Here is a 24,475-nt window from a genome sequence, read left to right as displayed (position 1 = left end):
TTAACACTAGAATTAGTTGAAAATTACACACATTTGTGGGGGATGCTAACATGCGGCATTGTTACATTAACGCCATTGTGCTAAAAATTTGAAAGAAATTAGTGTGTAAAATGTGGACTGCATGAACACTGATTTTCAAAAGAAAGGGAAGCATGAGTTTACAGTTTTTTTCTAGCATAAAGCGTACATCTGAATGTAACACGAGACAGTGAACAGAGCCTATAGAACCACTGTCACAGCGTGTTTGTCAGAGGACTGCACCACACACCACGTCCTTGTCTGAATCCCGCATTAACTTCTCAAAGTCCTGCTTGTTATATGGAAGAAAGGAGTCTTTATCTCTTCCTCTTTCAAAAGATACACAAATCCATATCACACACACTGGCTTAGACTATCACATGTCTTGAAAAGGAGCTCACACACACACACACACAACCCACAAACAAGCAATTTAGAGAGAGGCTGGACATTTCATGTGACTGTGCGCGGCACTGTTGACCGGCGCACAGACACCACTACTGTTACTGCAGTAACATTTCCACCTCAATCTCCACACGTTCCCTCCTCTGAGCTGAACCCATTCAAGAACCTTTTAATGGACTTCTGCCGGCTGCCTGTCAGTGGGGGTAACTGAGTCAGCGCCTGCTCGAGTTGAGCCAGCAGTGCTATCCTGGCTTAAGCAGTGATTCACATATGCCTAAGGAACAGCCAACATCCCCTTGCCTGTGGATCCACTCATTCACAACTAGGCGCATTATTCACAACATGACTCACTAATGGGTAAATTCCTTTGTCAGGGCTTATTTCTTATATGCATTAAACACATTACTTTGTCCAAACCTAATTATATGTTCCGATGAAATAAAAAGCACAAAGCCTGCTTTTGTATGTGTATAGAAGACTTCACAGACTGCTGTTGCATAAATATAAACATGTACTACAGTTAATGTTTCATTAAAGCAGAATGGGTGTATAACAAATGGTGTACAAGCAGCTTGTTCGCATTTATCAAGATGGAAAAACAGAGATTTCTTCTAATACCTATAGGGCGGGTTAATAAGACCTACTCACAAACCTTTTATGACCAAAAATCTTTACATCTATACGTAGCGCGTACCACGAGTAGCACTATCACAGCGATGAAGAGCCTGACCTTTTCCGAGTGAAGACACCCACTCAGCAGCTTAAACACTAAACTATATCAGCAAACAGTAATCCCAATTATGTTAGATAATTACACCAAGTGCCTTATTCTCCTTACAGCCAATGGCAAGATGAATACAATAGGCAATGTCATCAAGGGAGATGGGTAGAGAACAGGAGGCAATGCGCCTGAAAATAGAAAAACAAACGTTGTTAGTGAGAAAAAAAAAGGGCATTCCCTCCATATTAGGGATAATCTACAAGAAGCCATGCCTGTTATTGAAAAATATAATACGATAAAAACAAGTCAAGCAAACAAACAAGTCGGAACCTAATCACTCCTTGACATGGAGCGCGGGGGGGGGGGGCTTGCCTCTGTGTTTTATTACAGCAAAGTTATTATCCTGCTTGTACCGTTGCGACTTGTCTGCCATAAATAAACAATAATAATAACTTAAATAAACGTCATCATATTTTGAAGCACAAAAAGTAAACTGATGCGACAAGATTACACCAGAGTGTCCAGATTTAACCGAAAACCGACCACCATCAGCCGAGTCAAAGCTATTTCTGCTACCTACTTAATATCGCTCATGTCAGTTAATTTGGTTAATACTTTCCCCCGATGAGTGTGTTCGTGAATTGTCCCCTTAAAGAAAACACTATGTCATGTCCAGTCACGTAACAACAACTAACATAAGTCCTTGTTCGCTCAAAGCAAAGCTGGCGATATGGATGACAGGAGAGCAAACACTGAGCCTCAGGCTACATCCACATTAACACACAGTTAAAAAGACCTACCTGTAAATCTGGCATTCACACCACTCTGGAGCTGTCAAAGCCCTTAAAACTTTAGTTTGAAAACCTGTGTTGTAGTCTGAATGGGCAGAAACTGAGACTTTTGGAAACAACGACGCAGACACCCACCTCGCCTCCTGATTGTGTGTCTTATCGGTCATGACCAAAGTCATGCTGACCACCAGCGACCAAAGGTAACAACGACAACTTGTTTTAATCACTTGGAACACAATATGATGTGCAATCAAAGTAAAAGGTTGTAATATAATTGTGATATTGATTTGAAGTCATATAGTTCAGCCCTACAACCAGCACTGCGGCTAGCATGGCTAAAAATGTATCTTGAAGCTGCAGATTTACTCCAGTTCAATGAAACTCAACAAACTAATCAGCTTTTATCAAATAGGAAATATTCAATTTGACTGTTTATCAAATAAAGTCGTCACAATGAGTAATTAAATCTCCTGTACTGTTTGTGAATATAAAGCAATGAGCCCATCGTTTCTAAATATATTCTATGCCTTCGAGTATTTAGTCGTACAGTACCTGAAAAAATGCATATAGGCCTATGTTCCCTTTACAGCATTAATGGAAGGACTCTAAAATATATACAGTATATCTACACAAACCAGGAAAAAAATGAAATGGCCATCAAGATGATGTGTGATTTAGTCATTCAATTTTCTGCTTTGTTGAGCATGCCCCCTGGCAACAGTGTTACAGTAACTACCTGTGACAATGTGGCACAAGCAGAATTATTTACATTTCATGCCTTTTGACATTATTTAAACATTACATAACGGAAAGGTCACAGCTGTCACACCTCCTTCTACTCTCAGCTTAACACGTAGAATTTAACATTAAAAACTATAATTAACTTGGTTAACATTCACTCAACAGGCCTTTTGCCCGAACGCCATCTTCCCTTCACTTTCTTGTGTTTGCTATGATGAAATCTTCATCTGCTCAGTGAGAACGCTTGTCACTGTCATTGTAGTCGAGCTTGTTACATTAAACTTTGGAAAATTACATCAGTCCGTAATCCCCTGGCAATTTTTTCATCATACCTTTAATTCCTTTGAAGTAATGCATCACTCTAATTAATCACTGAATCACAGCCACTACAACCAACTGCATATATTGATGATTATAATATTTGGGCCTGAAACTTGTACCGCTCTATATGCAATGTAGCAACTGGATTAGTTTTACATTTCTATCACCATAGCTCTACATTTGCATTGTGCCCTTTGCTTGCTTGACATCTGCGCAGCAAATGTGTGTGTTACCTCTATTATTAGCAGCTCTATGGTCTGAGTACTTTATATTCACACACAAGTCTGTTTGTATATGTGGTCAGTGTTTACTGCTCCTCTGTGTGTGTGTGTGTGTGTGTGTGTGTGTGTGTGTGTGTGTGTGTGTGAGTGTGAGTGTTTGCTTGTGTATATCTGTGTAGGCGCTATAATGTAAATGTACCCACCAGCAGGACAGGCCCCCTCTGACATAATAAGCACTTCAGACTGTTGCTTGCAGGCATCCCTGCGCAGGAAACACTCGTTCTGGTAGTTCTGATTGTTGGAGCCACACACTGGGGCATAGTCATTGTTGCACTGCAGAGAGAAGAGGAGGAGAAAAAAAAAAAAAGGAGAAACGGGTAAGTAAAGAAGCAGAAAAAAGAGAGGAGCCATATTAAGGTCATCTAAAAAACAAAAACAAATGGAGGCAATTGTCTTGATAGGTTAAGTACTTCCTAACTATGTAATCATATGCTGTATGTGAGGCCGTGTTAAGGGTCAACTCCATTTCATTAATGCCACTTTACCAAACAAATGTGAAGCACTGATCATTGTCAGAGTTTTTCTATCCAATTTCTCCAGTCACACAACAGTAGGCTTTTCAAATGTAACAGAAAACAAAAACAAACAGATCTACTCATCTATAAATATAATCAACAATTAATAAATATGCACAGTGTACATTTGAAATGGAAAATCAAAATGAAAATACAACAACTTGAAACACACACTGCCTGTTCCAACCTGAAATGACCCATTTATGTAGATGACACTGTTTAAATTCATCAAGCGTCCATTTGCTTTGCCACTTTAATTTGTATTTGTCAAATGGTGTGGTGCGAAAACAGAAATAAATGACAAATTCTAAATTGTAAATGGTTTGATCTTTAAAAATAAATAAATCTCAAGTCAATACAACAGCTGCAAAGAAATGATTAATCGGATGAGAGTCAGGTTGATGTATGTTTGTTTCTCCTCTGACGCCATAAGCTGCTTAACATTTGGTTTGTTTTTTTGTGGACAACGTATTTATTTTTTGAACAGAACTTGGCGAAGCAGTTGGAAGGAAGAACAGTTTCGGGGCTATAACTTACTCAATGATTCATCAGGTTTTAAGTTGTTAATAAAATCAGCAATCACCGTAGAAATATAAACATGTAGCAGTTCAGAGACAGGACACATTATTGTATTCAAACGGATCACACATGTGGGAGTTTGACAGATTGGGGATTTACAAATTTATAGAGGTTGTATATTTGTTTATCGCTGGCCACATCCACATCCAGTTTTATAAAGAACATTTGAGTGCATGTCATGTCAGCATATTGTATTAAATTATCAAATAGAAAAATATAATCACAATCAGATTATTTCACAAGACATTTCTGTTTCACTTTTTTCAAGGTTCAAAGTGTCTTTATTGTCCCTCACAGGGAAATTGATTTGCAGCCAGGCTATTCAAACACACACAAACGAAGATACACATGGCACAACAGTTACGGACATCAGCAGACAGTAAGGCATGATGGCCAGAGTACGAGTTCATTCATCAAGGTCATGTAAGCAGTCTGTGCAAATAAGTTATCTCCAGACAACAGTAAAATATTATCTGCCATTTAACAACTGAATGGCAGCGGGAACAAAGGAAAACTCTTATCTCTCGGTTCTCTGACGACCTGAGGGTAACAGTTCAAGCTCTGTCCGAAGAGGCTGATCTTGGCTCTCCAGAAGGGAAGAAGCCGGGGCTCGACTCCTCTCTGAAATCATCCTAACCACTTTGAGGAGGCTAATATAAAAGAGAGTCATCATCTCAGAGGAGACACTAAAAGAGCACATCTTCCTCAGGAAAATAGTCTCTGTCTCAGTCTGATTTAAAGTGGGCGGGGCTCAGGTGGGAAAAGGCGATGCCACATACGTCAATGCACCAGTCAGGATCCAGCAGTGTTTGAACCATGTTCACACAGTCCTGATGATGCAGCACTGTGAGTCTTAAACCCTTTATAAACGAAACCTACAGGTGTTATTTTTAGATAAAAAAAAAAACAAAAAAACAATGGAACAATAAAAAAATTGGAACAAAGAATTTCTCTTTGTAATGGGTCATATTCACACTGCATATATAGTCTGACAAATGACAAGCATCTGCTGTTGCTCACCTCTGTTGTTGCTCCACTGGAGCAGTAGGAGGTTAAGTGACTTGCTCAAGGGCACTGAGCAAAATAGCTGCTAAGGTATGGGAGAACATTACTCATTCATTTCCCCACATGGTTTGTTGGCTACCGAGTAACCCGAGATTTTTCAGATGACTGATGGCAGCACAGTGCCTGGTCTTAGTTTTCATTTTTTTTGAGCTGTGGAGGAGAGATATTCATTTGATTTGATATTGATTTGCCCGTGCTACACCGCAGGAATAACAAATGTGATTAATCAATTGAGAAAAATCTCCCCTCTATTCCCTGGAAAGAAGGAATGGCTTTCAGAGGTTTCAGAGAAACTGTTGCTCTGTAGTCACAGCCCGTAACCTGATTAAATTTTAAAGTGCTGAAAACTGGGCAATGTGTGAAAATGTGTTCCTGCTGGGTGTGACATCACGAGGACAAGGGGCTTGCTTGAGAGTCCCTGCAGGAAACGAGGCTAAGGAGCTCACGGCTCTTTGTCTCCACTTATGTTCCCCTTGAAAATCTAATGGACTGAACTGGAATCAGTTCTCTCTGGGCCAGATCGCTCAAATGGCTCTTACAAAAGAAGGTGTGTATAGACGCGCAGTAACACATATACAAGTGTGTGTATGCGTACAGGCACTAGACACTTCAAGTATAACAGCAGTGGCAGCCGGACCTTGATGATTTACTTTTAAATATTTGAAATCAGTTAATTATTAAGAATGAAAGTGTCATGAAATTAACCATAGAGTCTATTTTGTCTTCACACTAATTCAACACTACTGCTGATCCCACCTCCATCTAATACATGCCAACAGGTGCTGAAAACAGAAGACTAAATCATATAGAACAGTGGGATTCAAAAGTGATTGGATGAGCTGCCAATCAAGTATTGGCACAAGGAATGCTGTCCCTGTTTTTTATCTCTTGTGCTATCAATAACTGTCAGTTCTGGTTAGAGATTTAGAGAGTTTTAGCCGCTCTGTTCCACTCTTTTAGCAAGTGTTACATTTGGTCAAATATGTGTGTAATCAACACAAGGTGGACACATGACGGTGCTGTTGATTTTATTCAACTTCTTCCTCTTTGCATGTAGTTGTAGTAGGGCAGCCTCATTAGCGCAATATTAGCCTTTGCCAGCTCTACTGATCCAATTCAGTGATAACGTGACAAGCGACAAGTTGTTCTGAAAGGTAGCATGGGAAAGACGAGGAGGATAAAACATAAAGCAAATTTATGATTTATGATATTGGGCTATTTAAGTAAAATTCCCATTCAAGTGAATGGTAAAGTATATATAGTATAGTCTCCAGTTTAAAGGTCCCATATAGTATAATGGTAGCTTTCCATGTGTGTAAAGCAGGTCTAGGTTCTATATTAATACTGTGAAAGTATCAAAGTGCTCAGTCCACAGAGAAATGCACACAGCCTGTATTCACAAACTGAGTCTTAACACCAGCCATCAGGACTTCTGTAACTTTGTGATGTCACAACTATGAAGTCCCCCGCTCTCAGCCATGCCCCGAGCCCCTCCCACCTGGACCCACCATTCAAAATGGTTAAATAATTCTTAAACTTCATAATTTTGACACTCAACCACCATCCACTTCAAAGACAGTCTGTTTTGTCAGTGTTAATGTCTTCTTCTTTAACAAATAAACGTAACTTTGATGGCAACTGTAAACCTTCATCTTCATCCATCTTCATCTTCATCCAAAGCTGGCACAAACTGTGTAAGAGAGAAGGTTTACAGTGTAGGTGATCATAGAGAGTAGGAGGAGACCAAACTAACCAGCTGAGACTCAACCAGGCTGCGTTCTCCCCGGTCCTTAGCAGATGCTGGCTGTTGTTGTTCAGCAACCCAAAGGGGACAAACAAGGAGAGACTGAGAGCGTGTAGGGAGTTTTTTAAGAAAAGGAACCGACTACTAACACCAGTGTGAACACACATTATTTTCATACTGTACTGCATTTTCAAATTCCGTTGTCTGACACGCTCACTCAAGGAGAAGTGCAAAAGTAACCACGCCATCGATTCAGGAGCCCCAGAGCATCACAACAATCAAGTGTGAACACTGCTTTTAAATAGCTGACGGGAAAAAGATGTCAGAATATACACAAAAGGAGTAGGAGGAGTATAGGAGGGAAAGAGAAACTGCACACTGGCTCTTGATCAAAGGGATTGAGATGCAGGAAGGAAAGAGGCTGTCGCGAATACGAGAGGCAAAAATGAGTGAAATTGGGCTAAGGGGGGGAAGAAGTCGGTGGAAATAGATGAGAGTGAGACAGCAGGAGACTGAGGGGTAATGAAAGTGAAAGAAAATACAGAAGTGAAGATGCAGACGGCCAGAGAGAGAGAAAGAGAGAAAGAGAGAGAGAGAGAGAGAGAGAGAGAGAGAGAGAGAGAGAGAGGGAGACGAAGCCCTGGCTCAACAAACTTGGCACGATAAAAAAGAATCACAGCGCCTGAAGAAAACGAGGCACAGAGGGAAAAAAAAAAGAACATCATAAAATAAAAAAGAAAAAGAAAAAGAAGAAGAAATGGGGACACAGACAGAGAGAGGGAGAGGGATAGAAAATCCCCTCAAAGGAGAGTGGGAGAGAATGAAAAAATGGCAACCCCACAAAGGCGCTTGGAATAGCTTACCGCAGGGCCCGTGCTTTTTTGCCATCCTCTATCCTTCCCCTCTGTCTCCCGCCCTCACTCTTACACTCTCTCTCCCATCTGGCTGAGGCTGTTCTTAACCTGGGGACTCTCACTTTATGCCAGGCAGTGATGCAACTGAAGAGAAAGCTGCCCGGCAGAACCCTGCGGGTGTCTTTTAAGAGCGCCTTCTTTTCCGCAAAAAACTCCCCAACCCCATCGCTTGATCTTCCCCCAGTATTTGGCTTCCCCCACTTTTTCAGAAGAGGAGAGGAGAGGAGTGATGAGAGGATGGAGGATTTAAAACCTCCCTTCTCCCTAAGAGGAGGTGCGAGATGGAGGATGCAGCTGTGTACAAATGACAGTCTCGTACAGAAATCCTGTGTCTTACGGGCTTGTTAAAGCATGTTGGGTGCGTCGCTTTCATATTTTAGGCGTGTTGCAGAAGTGTTATGGGACGGAAATAGATCGCCAAACATAAAGTAAGGCAGTCGGAAAGACATGAAACATTGCATGTCTTCATCTAGACTGAATCTTTCAACTGATCTTCAACCAGACTTGTTGGAAAAAACACTGACATTTATCTGCCAACTTCTTATTTATTCATCTGGGACTTCTTCTTGACGTGACAGTGAGGAATAGAATGAGCTGAGATTTTTCAAAACGACTCAAATTTCTCACATGGCACATGACCATAATAGAGACAAAGGTGTTCTTGTTATAGCCTTTGTCAGGGCGCTGCAGCTTTGATCCTTGAGTTTCTTGATAACTGGCAGCGTGTGATGTCGGCAGTCTTGCAAATATAAGCTTTGTCAGCTGTTGCACTTTACTGTAAGTCGGCCCAGATGACTGTCAGCTAAATGTAAATGGAAAAAGACAAAAGATGCCAAAACAATTCTGAGATATGTTTTTAAAAGATAAAGGGCCATTTGAAGAAGGATTTTTGGAGGAGGAAAAATATGAAGTGGGCATGTTAATGAGAAGGGGGGAATGAGACAGAAGGTGAGAAAATTTGATCCTCCACAGTCCTCTGCAGACAGGGAAGAGGGGGTATTGGCCAGTGCCATATGGCACAGCCTTATGTGCCCGCTGGCTCAGGATCTGCAGAAGTCGCAGACATTGCCCCACACCTCTACTGTGACAAAACCTGGACGGTCGCGTGACGTCTCGACCAACAACACAGCGACAGCAGAGGCGTCGACGGTCCTGTGTGTGTGTGTGTGTGTGTGTGTGTGTGTGTGTGTGTGTGTGTGTGTGTGTGTGTGTGTGTGTGTGTGTGTGTGTGTTCTTATTTTGTGACTGGAGTTGAAATGAAGAAGAGAATGCATCCATATCCATGCAGGTCAACCTGAGTGCACTTGATCATACATTTCTTCAAATGTAGTCATTCGCATTCCTTCTTCATCACACAGTTAAGCCCGTTTCTATTTTTCTTCTGTGTCGTTTAATATCCCTTCCCACCCAGTCTGTTTTTTGTCATTAGAAATACAGTTTCCACAAAGCTCCTGCAGGGGCTGCTGTGGGTCTGCCTACCCTCAACTCTCTTCATTCAAGTTGCAAAAGCTAAGATGTGGGACTGCAGCCAGGACCTGTTGTCTCCCTACCTGCCTGGGATCGGTGCATTACACACACACACACACACACACACACACACACACACACACACACACACACACACACACACACACACACGAAGCAACCGACGCATGCACCGTGAGAGCACTTTGAACAAAAAAAAAAGGTATCCGCGCCTTACCAGGTCACAACACACAACAACCTAGCAAAACAAGCATAACCATCATCATTCATTCTGTGCATCTATAGCAGCTCCCAGAGCTGACTCCACCAAGCGTCCAGCATAACTGCCGACTGACAGGGGAGGAACAAAGACAGGTGGTGGGAGGAGGCGGGGAGAAGAGGAGTAGTGGGAATGTAGAGTGAAAAAGCAGATATGGAGGAGGAGGAGGGTGTGAGGAAAAGAGAGGAGGTAAAGAACAGAGAGGAAAAGAAATGGAGGAAGACCAGCAGTGTAAAGGGGTAGAGGAGAGAAGAAGGATGAGATTGAAAAGGTGAAAAAGTAAAAGCAATGGGGTGGACGCATGAAAGGACGGTAGCAATGACAGGAATGAAGGATCGTGGAGGACACTGTGGGGGAGTGGTGAGGGATATGCTCAACATATAACTGCACGAGAGGAAACCATACGAGTGGGAGACAAAGGAGAGGAGCGATGCGAAGTGAAGGCGGGCGCACGCGTCAGTGCGTGACCGTGTAGTGGAGGGAAGGAGCGTGCCAATCTGAGGGGTAGAGCTCTGGGAAATGTAGTGGGAGCAAACATGACAAGATATGAGCATCAATAAGTGAAAAAATGAATAACTCACCAGCTCCTCCTCCACCCAAAACCACGCCATCTCCACATATGAACAACTGATCATCAGCAAGAATTAGTCAGAGCTCGCAGTGAGGTATGTGTGGACAGGAGGTGTTATTCAGAGGTGACAGTTACAATGTACGAAAGTAAAATTTAGAAAGGAATATTACTTTCTTTTTGTTTTTTTTGGCTTGGCCTTATAAAACTTTTTCGTTTTAAATAATGCGCTCCTTAATATTTAAAAATTCATCCTGGTGTGATTCATGTTTTGATGCAATGTGAAAATTGGAACTGTAAGTCACTAACAACTAAAGCTTGAAAAGCAATCTTTAAAGTGAAAAAGTGTGTGTGTGTGTGCGTGTGTGCGTGTGTGCGTGTGTGTGCGTGTATTTGTGCGTGTGTGTGCTTGGAAAGCTGATAAATATGCAGTTCCCTGACAGCAGCATTTTAATTTGAGGCAGTTTGATAACCAAGTGGAACTTCACTCACTTTGTCGGTCTTGTATCGTCTCGCGCTTTACTGCCTTCGATTCATTTCGACGACACTGTGGCTTGCTCTGAATACACTGGTATTGATAAACAGTAAAACAAGTACATTAAAGTTCATACAGTCACATTCCCCTCCCTCTCTCTCTCTCTCTCTCTCTCAATCTCACTCTCTCTCTCTCTCCGATGACACTGTTAAAGCTCATTGATCTGATATGAACCAAAATATTGCAGTCATCATTGTGGTGGAATCAAATAGTGAGAGAAGATACTCTCTGCTTTTATTAGAAGTTTCCAGACTTCTCCTTAATAAAAGAAGGAAGTATCTTTATAAAATCAAAACACAGACAGCATTACAAATAAAATGCATGCAAAAAAAGTCTGAATGTGGTCAGGCATGTTGTCTTGATATTTAAGAGGCTAAAGACAAGAGATGAGTTTTAAAGATATCAGCAGAGAGGGAGGATCTAATTGTTAGTGGAGAACTATTCCACAGGAACAGCTGAAAATGTTCATTCACCTTTGATTTTTAACGAGAATCGTGTGGAATGGAGAGCAGTGATTGGTCAGCAGATGTGAGGGGTCTGCAGGTTGAATAGAGGACAAGCCGTTCAGAGACGAAGCCTGGTGTCAGTCCATGCAGGGCTTTTTAAAAACAAATAAAAGAATCCCAAAAAATCAATTCTGCACTTCGCCGGTAACCAGTGAAGAGAGGCCAGTACTGGGGAGTTGCGCTCTCTCTTACCACCATCGCACCAGTGAGGAGTCTCGCGACTGCACTTGTGAACCAGCTGCAGGCGAGATGTAGGCCTGACTGACTTGACTCCTACACGGGGAGATCTGCGCTAGTCGAGGTGAATGGAAATAAAAGCGTGAATGCAGTCTCCAAATCTAAAACAGACAGGAATGATTTTAATTCTGCAAGTGATCTGAGGTGGAAGAAGCCAGCGCTAACAACTGAGTTGATTTGTTTATCCAGTTTTTCAAAGATAAAGCAGAGGCACAGGGCAGTTACCTGTGCATGCAGTAAATGATTAGAGGAGAGCTCCTGGAATATGAGATCCGTGCTGATGGGGCATTTTGAACATTCAACTGGACTTTCTAACACGCAGCTGTGAGCTCAGCTACCTCAAGTCTTAATTATCATAGGTAGCGAGTAAGCATGAAACGTTGTAGAGAGACAGGAGTGCATTTGATGGTTCTGCAGTGTGCCTTCTCTTTGTTTGGCATCTCTTTGTGATTTTTTTCATGTCTCTTTGTGGTCATTTTGCAACTCATTGTTGTCTTTTGATTGACTTTCCAACAAGAAATGTTAATACTCTCTTCATAAAGACATTCTGGTGAAAATCCAACCAAGAGACTAATAAGCCAATCACCTCGCCTTCTGACTCTGATGATGGGGACAGCAAAGGAGGGCTAATCAGCTTGTGGCACTGTGGGCAGCTCTTTGTTTCCTGTTTTTTGGCCTGTATTTTTTGCATTTTGGCAAAGTTGCATGGTGAGAATTCATGCTGAATTAGCTGTTAGATGTTATGGACTGCCCTCTACCCATGGATGTACTGACAACTATCACCGGATCAGTTTTAATACTGAGGGAAACCTTACCAAACATGAGACAACATCTGGACTCACAAGGAGCTTCTTTTTATTTGATTTCCAAGCATATTTATAGATATTTATCAGCAATGACAGCGTGATTTTTGCTTTGGCTGTTAAGGGTTAATGGATACTAGATAATAGGATACTTTTGACAGACCAGCAGGTGATGGCAACAAAGTAGGTGTTTGCAATAAGCTTCCTAAGCTCCTCATGGGAGGCGCTTTCCCCTCAGCTGGGAGTCCCTGCAGACTGACGGTCCCCTCGATGTGGCCTCAGTCTTCCTCCTGGGTCTGATGTCAGGTTACTGGCCTTTAAATACCTTCAAAGGGAGGAACCCATGGGGTACAATTTTACCAAGTGCCACAACTGCTTGAGGCAATGTTTGTCACTGCAGAGGAGTGCATTTCAGAGTCCTCTCAAGATCCCTGGGCTCCTTATAGTCGGTGAAACCTTATTTCAGATGAGGTGATTAACTTTGCATGTCGAGTGTCTGTAAACAACCTTCTTCCTATAAGGTATCCACATTACTGCAGTCACTGATCTAGCTGGCATTTAATCCCATGATCTATTTTACTGCCATTATAACAGCAACACATACTCTACTGGTTCTGCCTTGGCTTGGTGACTACAGTTGGCTTGCGATGCATTGTGTACTTATTGTATGATGTTTTCGTGTGACAACAAAACACTGTTTTCTTCCCTGCTTGCAGACTTAAAGGAAGTTCAGTGAACAATGAGCAGGTATACCTCCCTCTCAATGCAGCAACATACTGACAGAGATTTTTTTTTGTCAGGGACAATAGAGATAAAGACTGCTCCAAATGCAACGGCCATATACAGTAGGTGGTTTGTCCCTACCCTCTGATACAACCCATAGGAGTGTGTCCTGAAATAGTGCCCCTACAGTGGCGTACTGGAGCTTCAGGTACATCAGATTATCCTTTGACTACTCTCTGGCCACTCCTTCCTTTTAAAGAGAGTGGGCATTTATTCTTCTAATATTACAGCTATACACATCATGCATCAAGTGGTTCTACATTAAAACCAATGTAGCAACGCTGATTATATGTTTTCTTTTCCTACAAGCACAGTTTGCCAGGTTTGGAGCTGGTTTAAGTGAAGACCAAACACAAGCACCGGCAGATTGGTGCACCCGCAACAATCTGCATCTACAAAGCACTTCACCAAGACAGCAACTGCTTTACTTGTCCTCTTCCTGAGCTTTGCGCTAATTACAGGGAAACTCAGCAGCAGCACAATATGGCAGAAACCAACTTCCGTGGCTAATTTTCAGTGCACAGATACATAAGGATGAGTGCCTAATCCCCTAGAGCCCTGTTAGAGGTTTCAGTCTGTGATCATTAGACATAAAGCCCTACAGTACATAAAGATCACTGATATTCATGGGTGGAGTTTGAAGGCACAGCTGCGTTGGAAGAGTGTCCAATTCAATGACACTGGGTAACACCAGACACCTACAGACACCCCCCCTCCCCACCCCACCCCACCCCACCCCACCATCTTCCAAAAAATAACAACCTTCATTCTACAGAGTTAATTAAACATCCGAAACTACAATAATAACCAAACACCATGACTCTCAGCTGTTCATATTTTGACCCTATGGAATACCATGTCAACCAGCAGAAGCTCCACAACCAGCAAACGCCATTGAGGTACTCATACGAGACCCAGTGTCTCTTTATGGGCAGCCAGTTATGTAGAACCAGCAGGTGGTAAACTCTCAGATAAGGCAGCTAAGCAGTAAGAGTCCTGAGAAGACCCTGTGTATAAATATATAAACATGTATGTATGGATGTATGTATCTGCAGTGCAATTTACCGCAATGAAAAATACAAGATTCAGACTGTGTGACTTCAATCACAGGGGACTGAACATTTTCCCTGCAACTTTGCATCACATTTAGAAAGCAGCTGCACTAGTATCAACAGAGACCATATCACAAGCTAATGATATGACTGGCTCAGTTGGGCAAATTTAGAGTGCTGCTATGCTAGCACAGCAAGGGACCGCTGTGCATGCAGGAAATCTGGCAGATGCTATTCCCCGAGAAGGCCTTAACTAAAATGGACTTACTGCGGCAGCCTTTCTGTCAGCGACTCAAAGTCCCAGAACTGCTCTACTGGTGTGGACTTACAGCGAGGCACATGTCTCCACTCCCAGTGTCTCACACCAAAGACTCGTGTCTATAAACCTGTAGAAAGTTCATGCTGACTTAAAATCTCCATCTAAAGCATTACAGTCACCCCCACTGCTGAGTCTAAACAAAGAATAGATTCACCGCCCTTCCACCAACACTGCAGGGAGCAGGGTGGGTTGATGCTAAAGCTAAAAACAGGCATCTGGTTAACAACACCTCTCCACTTTAGTCACTTCACCACAGCGTTACTTCATACGGGGTCACACTCACAGCTGGTGGGCACTCCATATTAATGGGGAGGGTATAACACTAACAGCAGGTAAACTGCAATATGCACTTTCCATATTACAGAACATTCCTATCTTCAGTCTTAAGCCAAGACAGGAAGAGTATAAGATGGGATTTGGTATTACAGCAGCAATTCCTAACTAACTTTAGGACATTTTAGGATGTCAGATAAGGAAATTGTAAATACTCAATCCCACATAAGTTATCAATTTTTGTGTCTGTTACCAAGCAACCAATGCTACTTTTTACATCTGGTTGAGGTACTTTTGTAACACTTAAGATTTCTCTTTCTAAAAAACAAAGCAAACTTCACAGCAGATGAGGTAGAAGTGTTGGTAAAATCTGTTTAAAAAAAACGAAAAAAACAGAGATTTTTTTCCTTGGGAAATTTACAATAATGCTAATTCGAGAGGCACAAGATAGAGAGTGGGCAAAAATATACTTTATCTACTGCTGATCATTAAATCATCTAACACATCATTAGCGTCTGCCATGAGCCTCTCAATGAATAAGTTCTGCCTGTTGAAATTTGTTGTGTAAAACAAATGAAAGAGAAGCCATTTGGATTCAACATGTTAGGAGAGTTTACTTAAGATTTTGGGATGTTAGGAAGCTTGTGCGTTACACTTTCCATTCTTCAGTTAGGATAGGAACATTGACGTAAGATCTATTCATCTGTAATGTCTTTTTTTCCCTATATCAGGACCCTAATTACCATACCAATATATAATATACAAATACCAAGCAGTTAAGATAGGCTCTGCAAGTTAGGAAGTTTCTGTAACACGGCCCCAGCACCCATACGTCACCATGGATACTGATCCAGGCCTTACCACCTCAGTTATTTGGTTAACGCTATATTATTTTCATCTTAAACCATAATAAAAACTAAAGAAAGGAAAATGTAGCAAAGGTTTCTATGCCTAACTAAAATAATTTTTTACAAAAAAAGAGATAAAGAACCTAAATGTTTTCTCTGATGTGTGGTTTTTTTTTAGTAGTTGGGTTTTGTGGCAGCATCAAAGCAATATTGCTGCTGGCACATTGGCCAGACTGATATTATCATCCAAATTTAGCCTATCACACATATACCAATATCAGACACAACACATCTTAAACAGGTTCGCCCATACCGCAAACTACTTCATTTCATCTTTATTACAGTGCTGTGTTTTCCATTAAGTCTCCAGTGTTTTGTTCACTGTCTGTGTTTACAGTATATCTGAGCCTTAAAAGAAAAAAAGCTTTGTGCACAGCAGCACTCCAGTACAGGCCGGAGGTGCTGGAAACAGCAAGATGAACATGTAAGCAGAAAAACTAACCTCAAGTGTTTGTGGTTTAGAGACCAATCATGGCTGAGGTGGCAGGGTGGGACATTTATATCAGTAAAAGTACTGCATGATTTATTCATTAGTTTTTACTTGCAATTATTTTCTATTAAGATTTTTTTTTCTACTCTATTTAATTAATAATATTTTTAATTTCTGCTCTGGAGTGTTTTTGTACATTATTTTTAATTAGATTTGATTGATTGATTGATTGATTGATTGATTGATTGATTGATTGATTGATTGTAATTTTGCATACCTGTAAGCCATTTATAATCACTACACAAACTGTGTTTGCATGTTTAAGACTCGTGTAGTGTAACAGGCCAAATGTGTTATGTAATTGCGTAGTTCTTATTGATGATAACTTATTTCTTTATTGAATTCAACTACAGAAAATATGTTGTTTTATTTGCCATTAATTATGTTTTAACTCTATAACCAAATTTAGGGGATCCTTATCAGTCATGGTTGTGGTTGTGGTGATTGTTATCATGTTTAACATCTCAACATCAAGAATCCAGTGTTGGTCAGATTGTAGTTTTATATTTACTTCCACTCCCCTCTAACTTGTTTGAGAGAGAGTTTAATGTTACAAAACATCTACTGAAGCATGCAAACACATGCAGAGAAGGTAGAGCAAGGCTTCAGTATATGAGCCTGAACAGCAGTGCAAGCCACTAACGCTAACCCAGCTAATGATAGCTCCGGGGGTACTGCCGAGCTCAAACACAAACTGTAATGCCTTCTATTAACAAGCACATGATCATGACATCTCCCAAGCTTTTACTAGAACTCCACTGACAATTTAACGGTGGGAGACAGTTGTTAAAGATGCACAAAGGCAACAATGAAGAACTTCACAGTCCACATGATACTACTGTACTGTGAGCAGTCTTACAAGACAAACTCAACAACTTTTACTCAAATGCTCATATCTCAAGAGAATGATCAGGGTCAGTGGCTCAGAACTGCTGAAAAGGGATTTCATTCAGCAGAAGGACACTCTTGGGAACCTTGCCATGCAAGTATCACAGGCACCACCCCAACATACGAGAATGACTGCCTCGTGTTTGCCTCTGCCACAGTTACATCCATGTCTAACCAGACACCTTTATTATATATATATATAATATATATATATATATATATATATATATACACACACATATACATACATATATACAGTATATATATAGGAACACATTACAAACAACTTTATTAATCCTACCAGGGGCAATTTGTTTTCTTGTTGTACTCAAAACTTAGTAAAAACTAAAATAAATGATAAAAGTTAAATGTTGAATAGATTTGACAAATGATATTGATAAATAAACTTGATAACACAAAAATAATAAAATAAAATAAAATAAACAAAATATAAAAGATAGATAAAACCTTCATCTTCTGTTTTACCCGTTAATGGGAGATGTTCCTTCTCCGAGTCGAGGGTCTAAAGATAGAAGATGTTGTTACAGATTGTGAAGTCCCTTGAGGCAAACCTTTGATTTGTGATATCGGGGTGTATAAATAAAATTGATTTGACTTGACTTTATTAAGCTTTGCTGCTCTTGTTCTGCTGTATGTCTGCTGTATTCGTACGTAAGTTCACTGAGAGAAACAAAAAGCATAGTCAAATTCCTCGTATGTGTTCACATCCTTGGCCGATAACACTGCTTCTGACAAAGCACAGCCATGACGATACAATGCCTCATATATGGAAGCTACTAATTATAAACATGCTTCGCACACATCTTCAACCCGCCAGCACAGGTCTATACAATCACCACGGCACCTGAGACGAGTGTTGTGAGATATGTTCACAATCTGAGTTACAGTGTTGAATAATGGCCAACAAAGTGTTTTTGCAGAACATTATGATGTCACTGCGAAGCTGACCTGACATTTGTGTGAAATTGTGTCATAATTAGCATGTGAATTTCTTAAGTTATGGCCAAAAACATGTTTTGTGAGGTCACAGTGACCTTTGACCTTTGCCCACCAAAATCTAATCAGTTCATCCTTGAGTCCAAGTGGATGTTTGTGTCAGATCTAATGAAATTCCGTGTTCAGTCGTGTTCACAATAATGGGACAGATGTGAGCTTGCAGTGACCTTGACCTTTAACCTTTGACCACCAAAGTCTAATCAGTTCATCCTTGAGTCCGAATAAACATTTGTGACAAATTTTAAGAAAATCCGACACGACCTTCCTGAGATATCACATTCACAAGAATAGGAGAGATGGACGGGCAACCTGAAAACGTAACGCCTCCAGCCGCAGCTCTCGCTCGGCACGAGACATAAAAACATTGGTTTGAAATGCTTCACTACGCTGCTATCCCTTCATCAGCATTTGTGGCATAGAGAATGAATTTCAATGACAACTTTGACATTTTCTGGGGCAAAGAAAACTCTTTCAACAGGATGAAATCCAGTGATCCCAGCTGGTAACTAAGGTGCTAAGCAAGAATTTATTACATGGCCTTCAAATCCTTTCTTTGAAATGTCTGAGTGTATCCAAACCTGTGTGAGGAGAGACACAGAGACATGCGGGGCTCAGAGCAAATCTGACATTGTTTGTGCATCAAAGAAGTTCACCTAAAGAAGCAAAGAAAGAACAGGTGCCCTCTTCTCTCACCTGTCGCGAACCTTTTCTGACTCTCGGAGATTATGGAAGCATAAATTAAGTCAACTCCGCTCTCACGCTCTTCCAATCTCCTCCACAACCACCTCAGCTCAGCCTGATAATCACTGACTGCCATTTTGTTTCACCTCTGATGAATATGTGCAAATGTGAGATGTGGGGGTGATTCACAGATCTTGAGCCAGCAAACCTTCAGCCCTCCAACCAGTCTGCCTGTTAAATCTCCCCCCAGTCTCCCCAATCGAGGAGACTGCTGGAAACTACATGATGACATCACAAGAAAGCAATTTCTATCAGAGGACTTGTCAGACTGTGTTGTGGACCGCATGTTTTCTCCTAAGAACTTATTCCAGTAATAGACAGGAGTTTTATTTACATAGTTAAAAGCATCAATCATTTAGGCAAATGGTCAAAAATGACACGTTTACACATTCAAGGGAAAAAAGACTTCTAGCTGCCACAGCTGATGAATTATAACAATGGGGTCAATGGGGGAAGAAGGGGGGGGGGGGTAGAGAGAAGGTCATGGTGTAAGGATGGAACAAAAGGACTTCAGACGATGCTATTTCTCATTTCCTGCCGACATACACATTGGTTTCTTTTGAGTCCGACCACAATAATTCTCTAACCTCAACAAAGCGGTTGTTATTGTAACCCTGACAATGATAATCATCTTGTTTTTTGTTTTTTTTTACCCAATCTTAACCATAGTTGTTGTCACATCAGAAAACTCGTATAGCCTACGTGTTGTTATATTATTGCATATTTTGTTTTTCAATTCAAAGGTGTTAAACAATGTAAAGAATTCAGGGGTCCCATTCAATTCAATGTATGCTGATGGTTAGTTGACAGGGCCACACTATAGCCCAGGTTTACTGTGCGCGCACACACACACACACACACACACACACACACACACACACACACACACACACACACACACACACACACACACACACACACACACAACACACAAGCATCCATGCGCACAAAAAGAGAGACACATACAAACACAGACACATCCTTCATCCACAGAGACCTGACTGATAGCCTGATCCATTTCCTGTATCCATTAGAGGCGGCCCTAGATTATGCAATTCATCCCAAGGCTATCATCCACCTCTATCAATAATAAACATCTCCACGAAACTAGGGCTAGCCTCAGAGGATGGAGACGGCACCGCCCAGCACGTTCTACTTCTGATGAAACCCTCTGCCTGCTCGGCCCATACAGAGCATCGCATTTGCTTTCCACACGACTTGTCTTGAGTTGCTGAGACCCCCAGGCACAATCTTTACTTATGCCTTCGCGCACTTATCAAAGCCGCAGCTTTATCAGCTCTGACAGAGACGTCTCAGTGCTTATGGTGGTGGCTGAGAGCACCTGTGGCTCATGACAAGAGACAGACGCTCTCGACCAAGATTCCTCTGCGTCTCTGATGTGGCCTCTTTCTTTCCATCATCTAGCAGCGTCATCGTGTGATTGATAGCTGGTGCAGTGTGCCTGTGATATGACCTGGGGTGGGGTGGTAAGGGAGCTCAGAAACAGGTGGGGGTGGAGGGGGTGGGGTGGTGGGGTGGGGGCGTCTTTGAACACACAAATATCATGTTGGATGTTGATGAATATGTATTTTGTTTGAGCTGTACATAAGAGACTACTGTCAGAGGTTAATCCCTCATGTCGCTTACTGAGACTCTGAGGTCTGTTGCTGTTGTCCCATCACATTACTTCTAAACACCGAGCTACATTTTTTTCTGCTTCTATTTTTGCTCTAGTGACAATTTCTATTTTTCTCTACAAAACAACTTCAATTATATAATTATATTAACTAAGAATGAACAACGTGTGCATCCACAGGACAGTGTTTATGCATTCTGGTGAATGCACTCTTTACGAAGAGTTTGATTATCTTGAAAGAAGACTAGGAAAGACACATTAGGGCTGTTTTGATAAAAGATGTAGTGTAATCAAGGGGCTAGTAGCAAAGATGATTAAACATCATATCAAAATACGAGTCCTATGTTAGCTGGGCAAAGGGTTACAAAGCCAGAATTGGACAATGTATTTATATCGACACGGTTTATCCTGTGTCCCAGTGTTAGTGTGAAGCAGGCATTTTCAGATTAATAGCCACATACAGGGGGACTGACTTTCCTTCATGTGGGAAACAGGAACAACTAAGGACCCTAATGATGGCTCACTACACCACCACAGGCAGGAAAGGACTTGTGTGGCTGGAGCGTCTGAGATAATGGTCACTGACGGAGTTGGGCTCAATTTCCTTTCAGCTCCAATTATATCAAACTTGGCCTCCCCGACAGAGGAGACTTGGTGTGAGTTAGTACCAACTGAAATAAAGTTCCAGACAAAGGCCTGGTAAAGTTTTATTTTGCTTTAGAAAAACATTAGATAAGCCATGACACACTACCCCAGACATTTCGAAGCAGTCAATGTCAGAGAAGGTGAACAAAAAAAAAAACCCAACAAACCAACAATAGATCCCTGAGGAGCACCGCCAGAGTGACAAATCTGTTCTGTGCCTGACACTGTGTTGTATCCAACAGACCGCCTGGACAGAGGAGTGTCAAGCGTTGTCTGGGTAAGTGACAAACTCTTCTCCCATGATGCCTTGCTATGTTTACGAATACTGGTCAAGTCCTTACACTGGAAGGAAAAACAAAGAGAGAGTAGCAAAGGACAGAAACAAGGGAGGCTGAGCTATATGGACAAGCGAGGGGGAGAAAGAGGCAGACAGATTAATGGAAGAGACGGGAGTTACTGTGACAACGCAAAGATGGAGAGAGATAGAGAGAGACTGGGAGGTGGCTGGCTTGTGGTTCTGCTCTTTAACCGCTTGGCAGTCTTCTCTTGATTAGGGCCTAGCCCGCCAGTCCCCGCGGAGTCTCCCCAGCCGAGTCACAGGAGACAGACTCCTCTGTAATAGTGTCTGACAGGCCAGCCAGAGCCACGGAGGAGCTGACACAGATGCTCCGTTTTTCAGGAGACACACTCGACTCAATTCCTACCCAAGTCCCGTGTCTCTATCCTCAGCCTTCTCTAAGTAGTCTCAACGTAAGAGCCGACTCCGAGCCCAAAGGTGGTAGAAATTCATATTGGCACTGATAAATGTATATCATATACAGTACATCATAGTGCTTGAGCTTAGGTATAAAGAAGCAGTCTCTCTGGAGCACATTTATCTTATATTTCTAATTAGAAAAAAAAATGAAGTTGCGATTAGAATCGCCTAATCAAAACCTAATGTAATTATAGACAGCGCACTAATACGGCAGCCCTGAGACGCAAAACACATTACCAAATTATACATCACAGTTGTATTTCTCTAAACAAATAAACCAGCCAGAAAAAACAACATCACAGAGAATGACAAAATTCAGAAAACTTTTGGAAAATTTGATTCCTGTCATTTTTACTGTGACAGAAAGACATCATGATATAATATGTGTATACATATGTTTTTCAATTAGTTATTTTTGTCACTTTTAAAACAAAAATGTAACAAAAACTATACTATTTTTTTTAAAACATATAACTATATATGTAAAACTTGATGCTGTTTTTCTGGGGGTTTTTTTGGTCAGATAAATCTTACGTTTGACTGAAAAACTGTTTTCTAATTATTCGTTTTCTACTATTTTCTGACATTCATTTTAAAGACAAAACAATTAATCAATAAAAAAATAATAATCTGTGAATTAACTGATGGGGGTTTTAAATATATAACTATCATATATAATAATATATTATATTAAAGCCCCCTTGGGTAACCAGTGTGGCGAGAGTGACCTCCCAAAAGGGCCATACTGAGGAGAAAAACAAGCACCCTGCACCTGAGCTCTCTAGAAAAAAAGAGCATCACTTCATTCTCCAACACTGTGGTCACAGCAGCACATGGCTGAACTAACAGTGGAGAAAACACTTTTCCAGTAAACACATGCATCCCAAAAACGATATGCATTTTACATGTGGTCATATGTGCAGTTTAAAGCTTGCTATAAAAGAATAATCCCTATCAAAAATAAAATTAAAAGTATAATAAATAGTACACAGTGCTGTTGTTACTTGGAAAGTTGAGCTAAGCTTTAAGTTACTAAATGAAGCTTCACTGCACCGAAGCTGCCCCCAGAAAAATACTAAACTAAGCTACACCAACACGGCAAAGGAAGAAGAAGTTACTGTTTTATTAAATTAAACCAACTTCATACCAATTCAGGGGTATCTCACTATAACAGTATAACTGTCAGTCAAACAGAGGCACATGTGAAACTCTCACTGCTTCACAACAAGTTTGGCAAAAAAAAAAAAAAAAGAAAACGTGCTCCACATAGCAAAATGCAGGTGTGAAGAGTATGTGAATGTTCATCTATGTGTGTGTGAGTGTGTGTGTGTGAGTGTGTGCGTTACAGGTTCCCTCTGCCATCTTTACATCAAGTACACCCAAGCCATGTGTCTGTGTTCCTCAGTCATCTGTATTCACTTACTCCCCTGTCGTATAGGCATCAGCCCAAGGATTGGTACGTGATGTCACGGTCATGTGAAAGTGCTTCTGTGGCTACAGATATATATATATATATGTCCGTGTATGGCGGTGGCATCATGTACTGATGCTTAGTTTCATTTCAGACCACAGCAGAAAGAGCTTCAGAAATGCTCAGGAAAATGTAGCTTGTGTGGATGGTAGTGCCCTTCTGGATCAGTTAGATAGCTTCTACTGAAAACAGTGACATTACCACCACGCTACTGAGAAATGCAGACAAAACCAGAAGCGCCCCTACTGCCCAACCCTGGTAGTACATGATAGCAGCGACTGATCACTCCATGCAACAGACCAGCAGGTGTCAAATATGAAATCCAAACTGGCTTTTTTCAGACCCCAAACACACGCCTCACAAAATTGCCTCCTGTGCTAACTCATCTTGCTAATTTAAATTGGTATATCTATCTTGCAAAGACAATAGGGGGTTGCCCGCCGCAGAAACCTCTGATAAAAGAGATACGAGAACATGAAGAATTAATTGACAAAAATGAAAAAAGGCAAACATATTTTCTTACAGGCGGTATGTGACTACACAGATCGCTTTGGTTTACTATGTCAAGGTGTTGAGCTATCCAGCTCCAACACATCTGCTGCCACTCTAATATGATGGTGGAGAATGGAATTTCACTCCTCCTCAAAGCGTTAAAATATTACTTTAGAAACTCGACAACCTTAAAGCATCTACTCAATAAATCAAAGATCTTCACAGGGAGTATTATTTTTAGTTTAATAAAAAGTAGTTTTGAATCATTCCCATGAACAACAAGATGCTTAGAACTACAAAATTTGATTTGCAGTGCCCCCGCTGTGATGCAGTTGCAGCAGAAATCTTCGATGGATATCTCCGAACATCAGCAGATAAAACAGAACGTATCAGCATGGGAAAAAGGCCACTCGGGTTGAGTATTTTTGTCTTGTTGTGATCAGGATGAACTGAGACTTTAACACCTAAAGGACTCACAACTCTCTTACGGGCACAGAGAAACGAGGAAGGCCACA

General features: G+C 41.2%; 1 protein-coding gene across 2 annotated transcripts in view; it reads right to left on the bottom strand.

Moving 5' to 3' along the window:
* The window catches only part of tmeff2a (transmembrane protein with EGF-like and two follistatin-like domains 2a), a 116,999-nt gene that overhangs the window by 72,440 nt on the left and 20,084 nt on the right, over positions 1-24,475 (bottom strand). For both annotated transcript variants that reach the window (XM_056389510.1, XM_056389509.1), the window contains exon 3: positions 3,422-3,551. In XM_056389510.1, the coding sequence (XP_056245485.1) occupies positions 3,422-3,551 (130 nt within the window). The remainder of the gene's footprint in view (positions 1-3,421; positions 3,552-24,475) is intronic.

The sequence above is a fragment of the Seriola aureovittata genome, chromosome 11, assembly GCF_021018895.1.
Source record: "Seriola aureovittata isolate HTS-2021-v1 ecotype China chromosome 11, ASM2101889v1, whole genome shotgun sequence".
Classification (NCBI taxonomy): Eukaryota; Metazoa; Chordata; class Actinopteri; order Carangiformes; family Carangidae; genus Seriola; species Seriola aureovittata.
The sequence above is the reverse complement of the archived record's forward strand: the minus strand, read 5'-3'. Positions and strand labels throughout refer to the sequence as shown.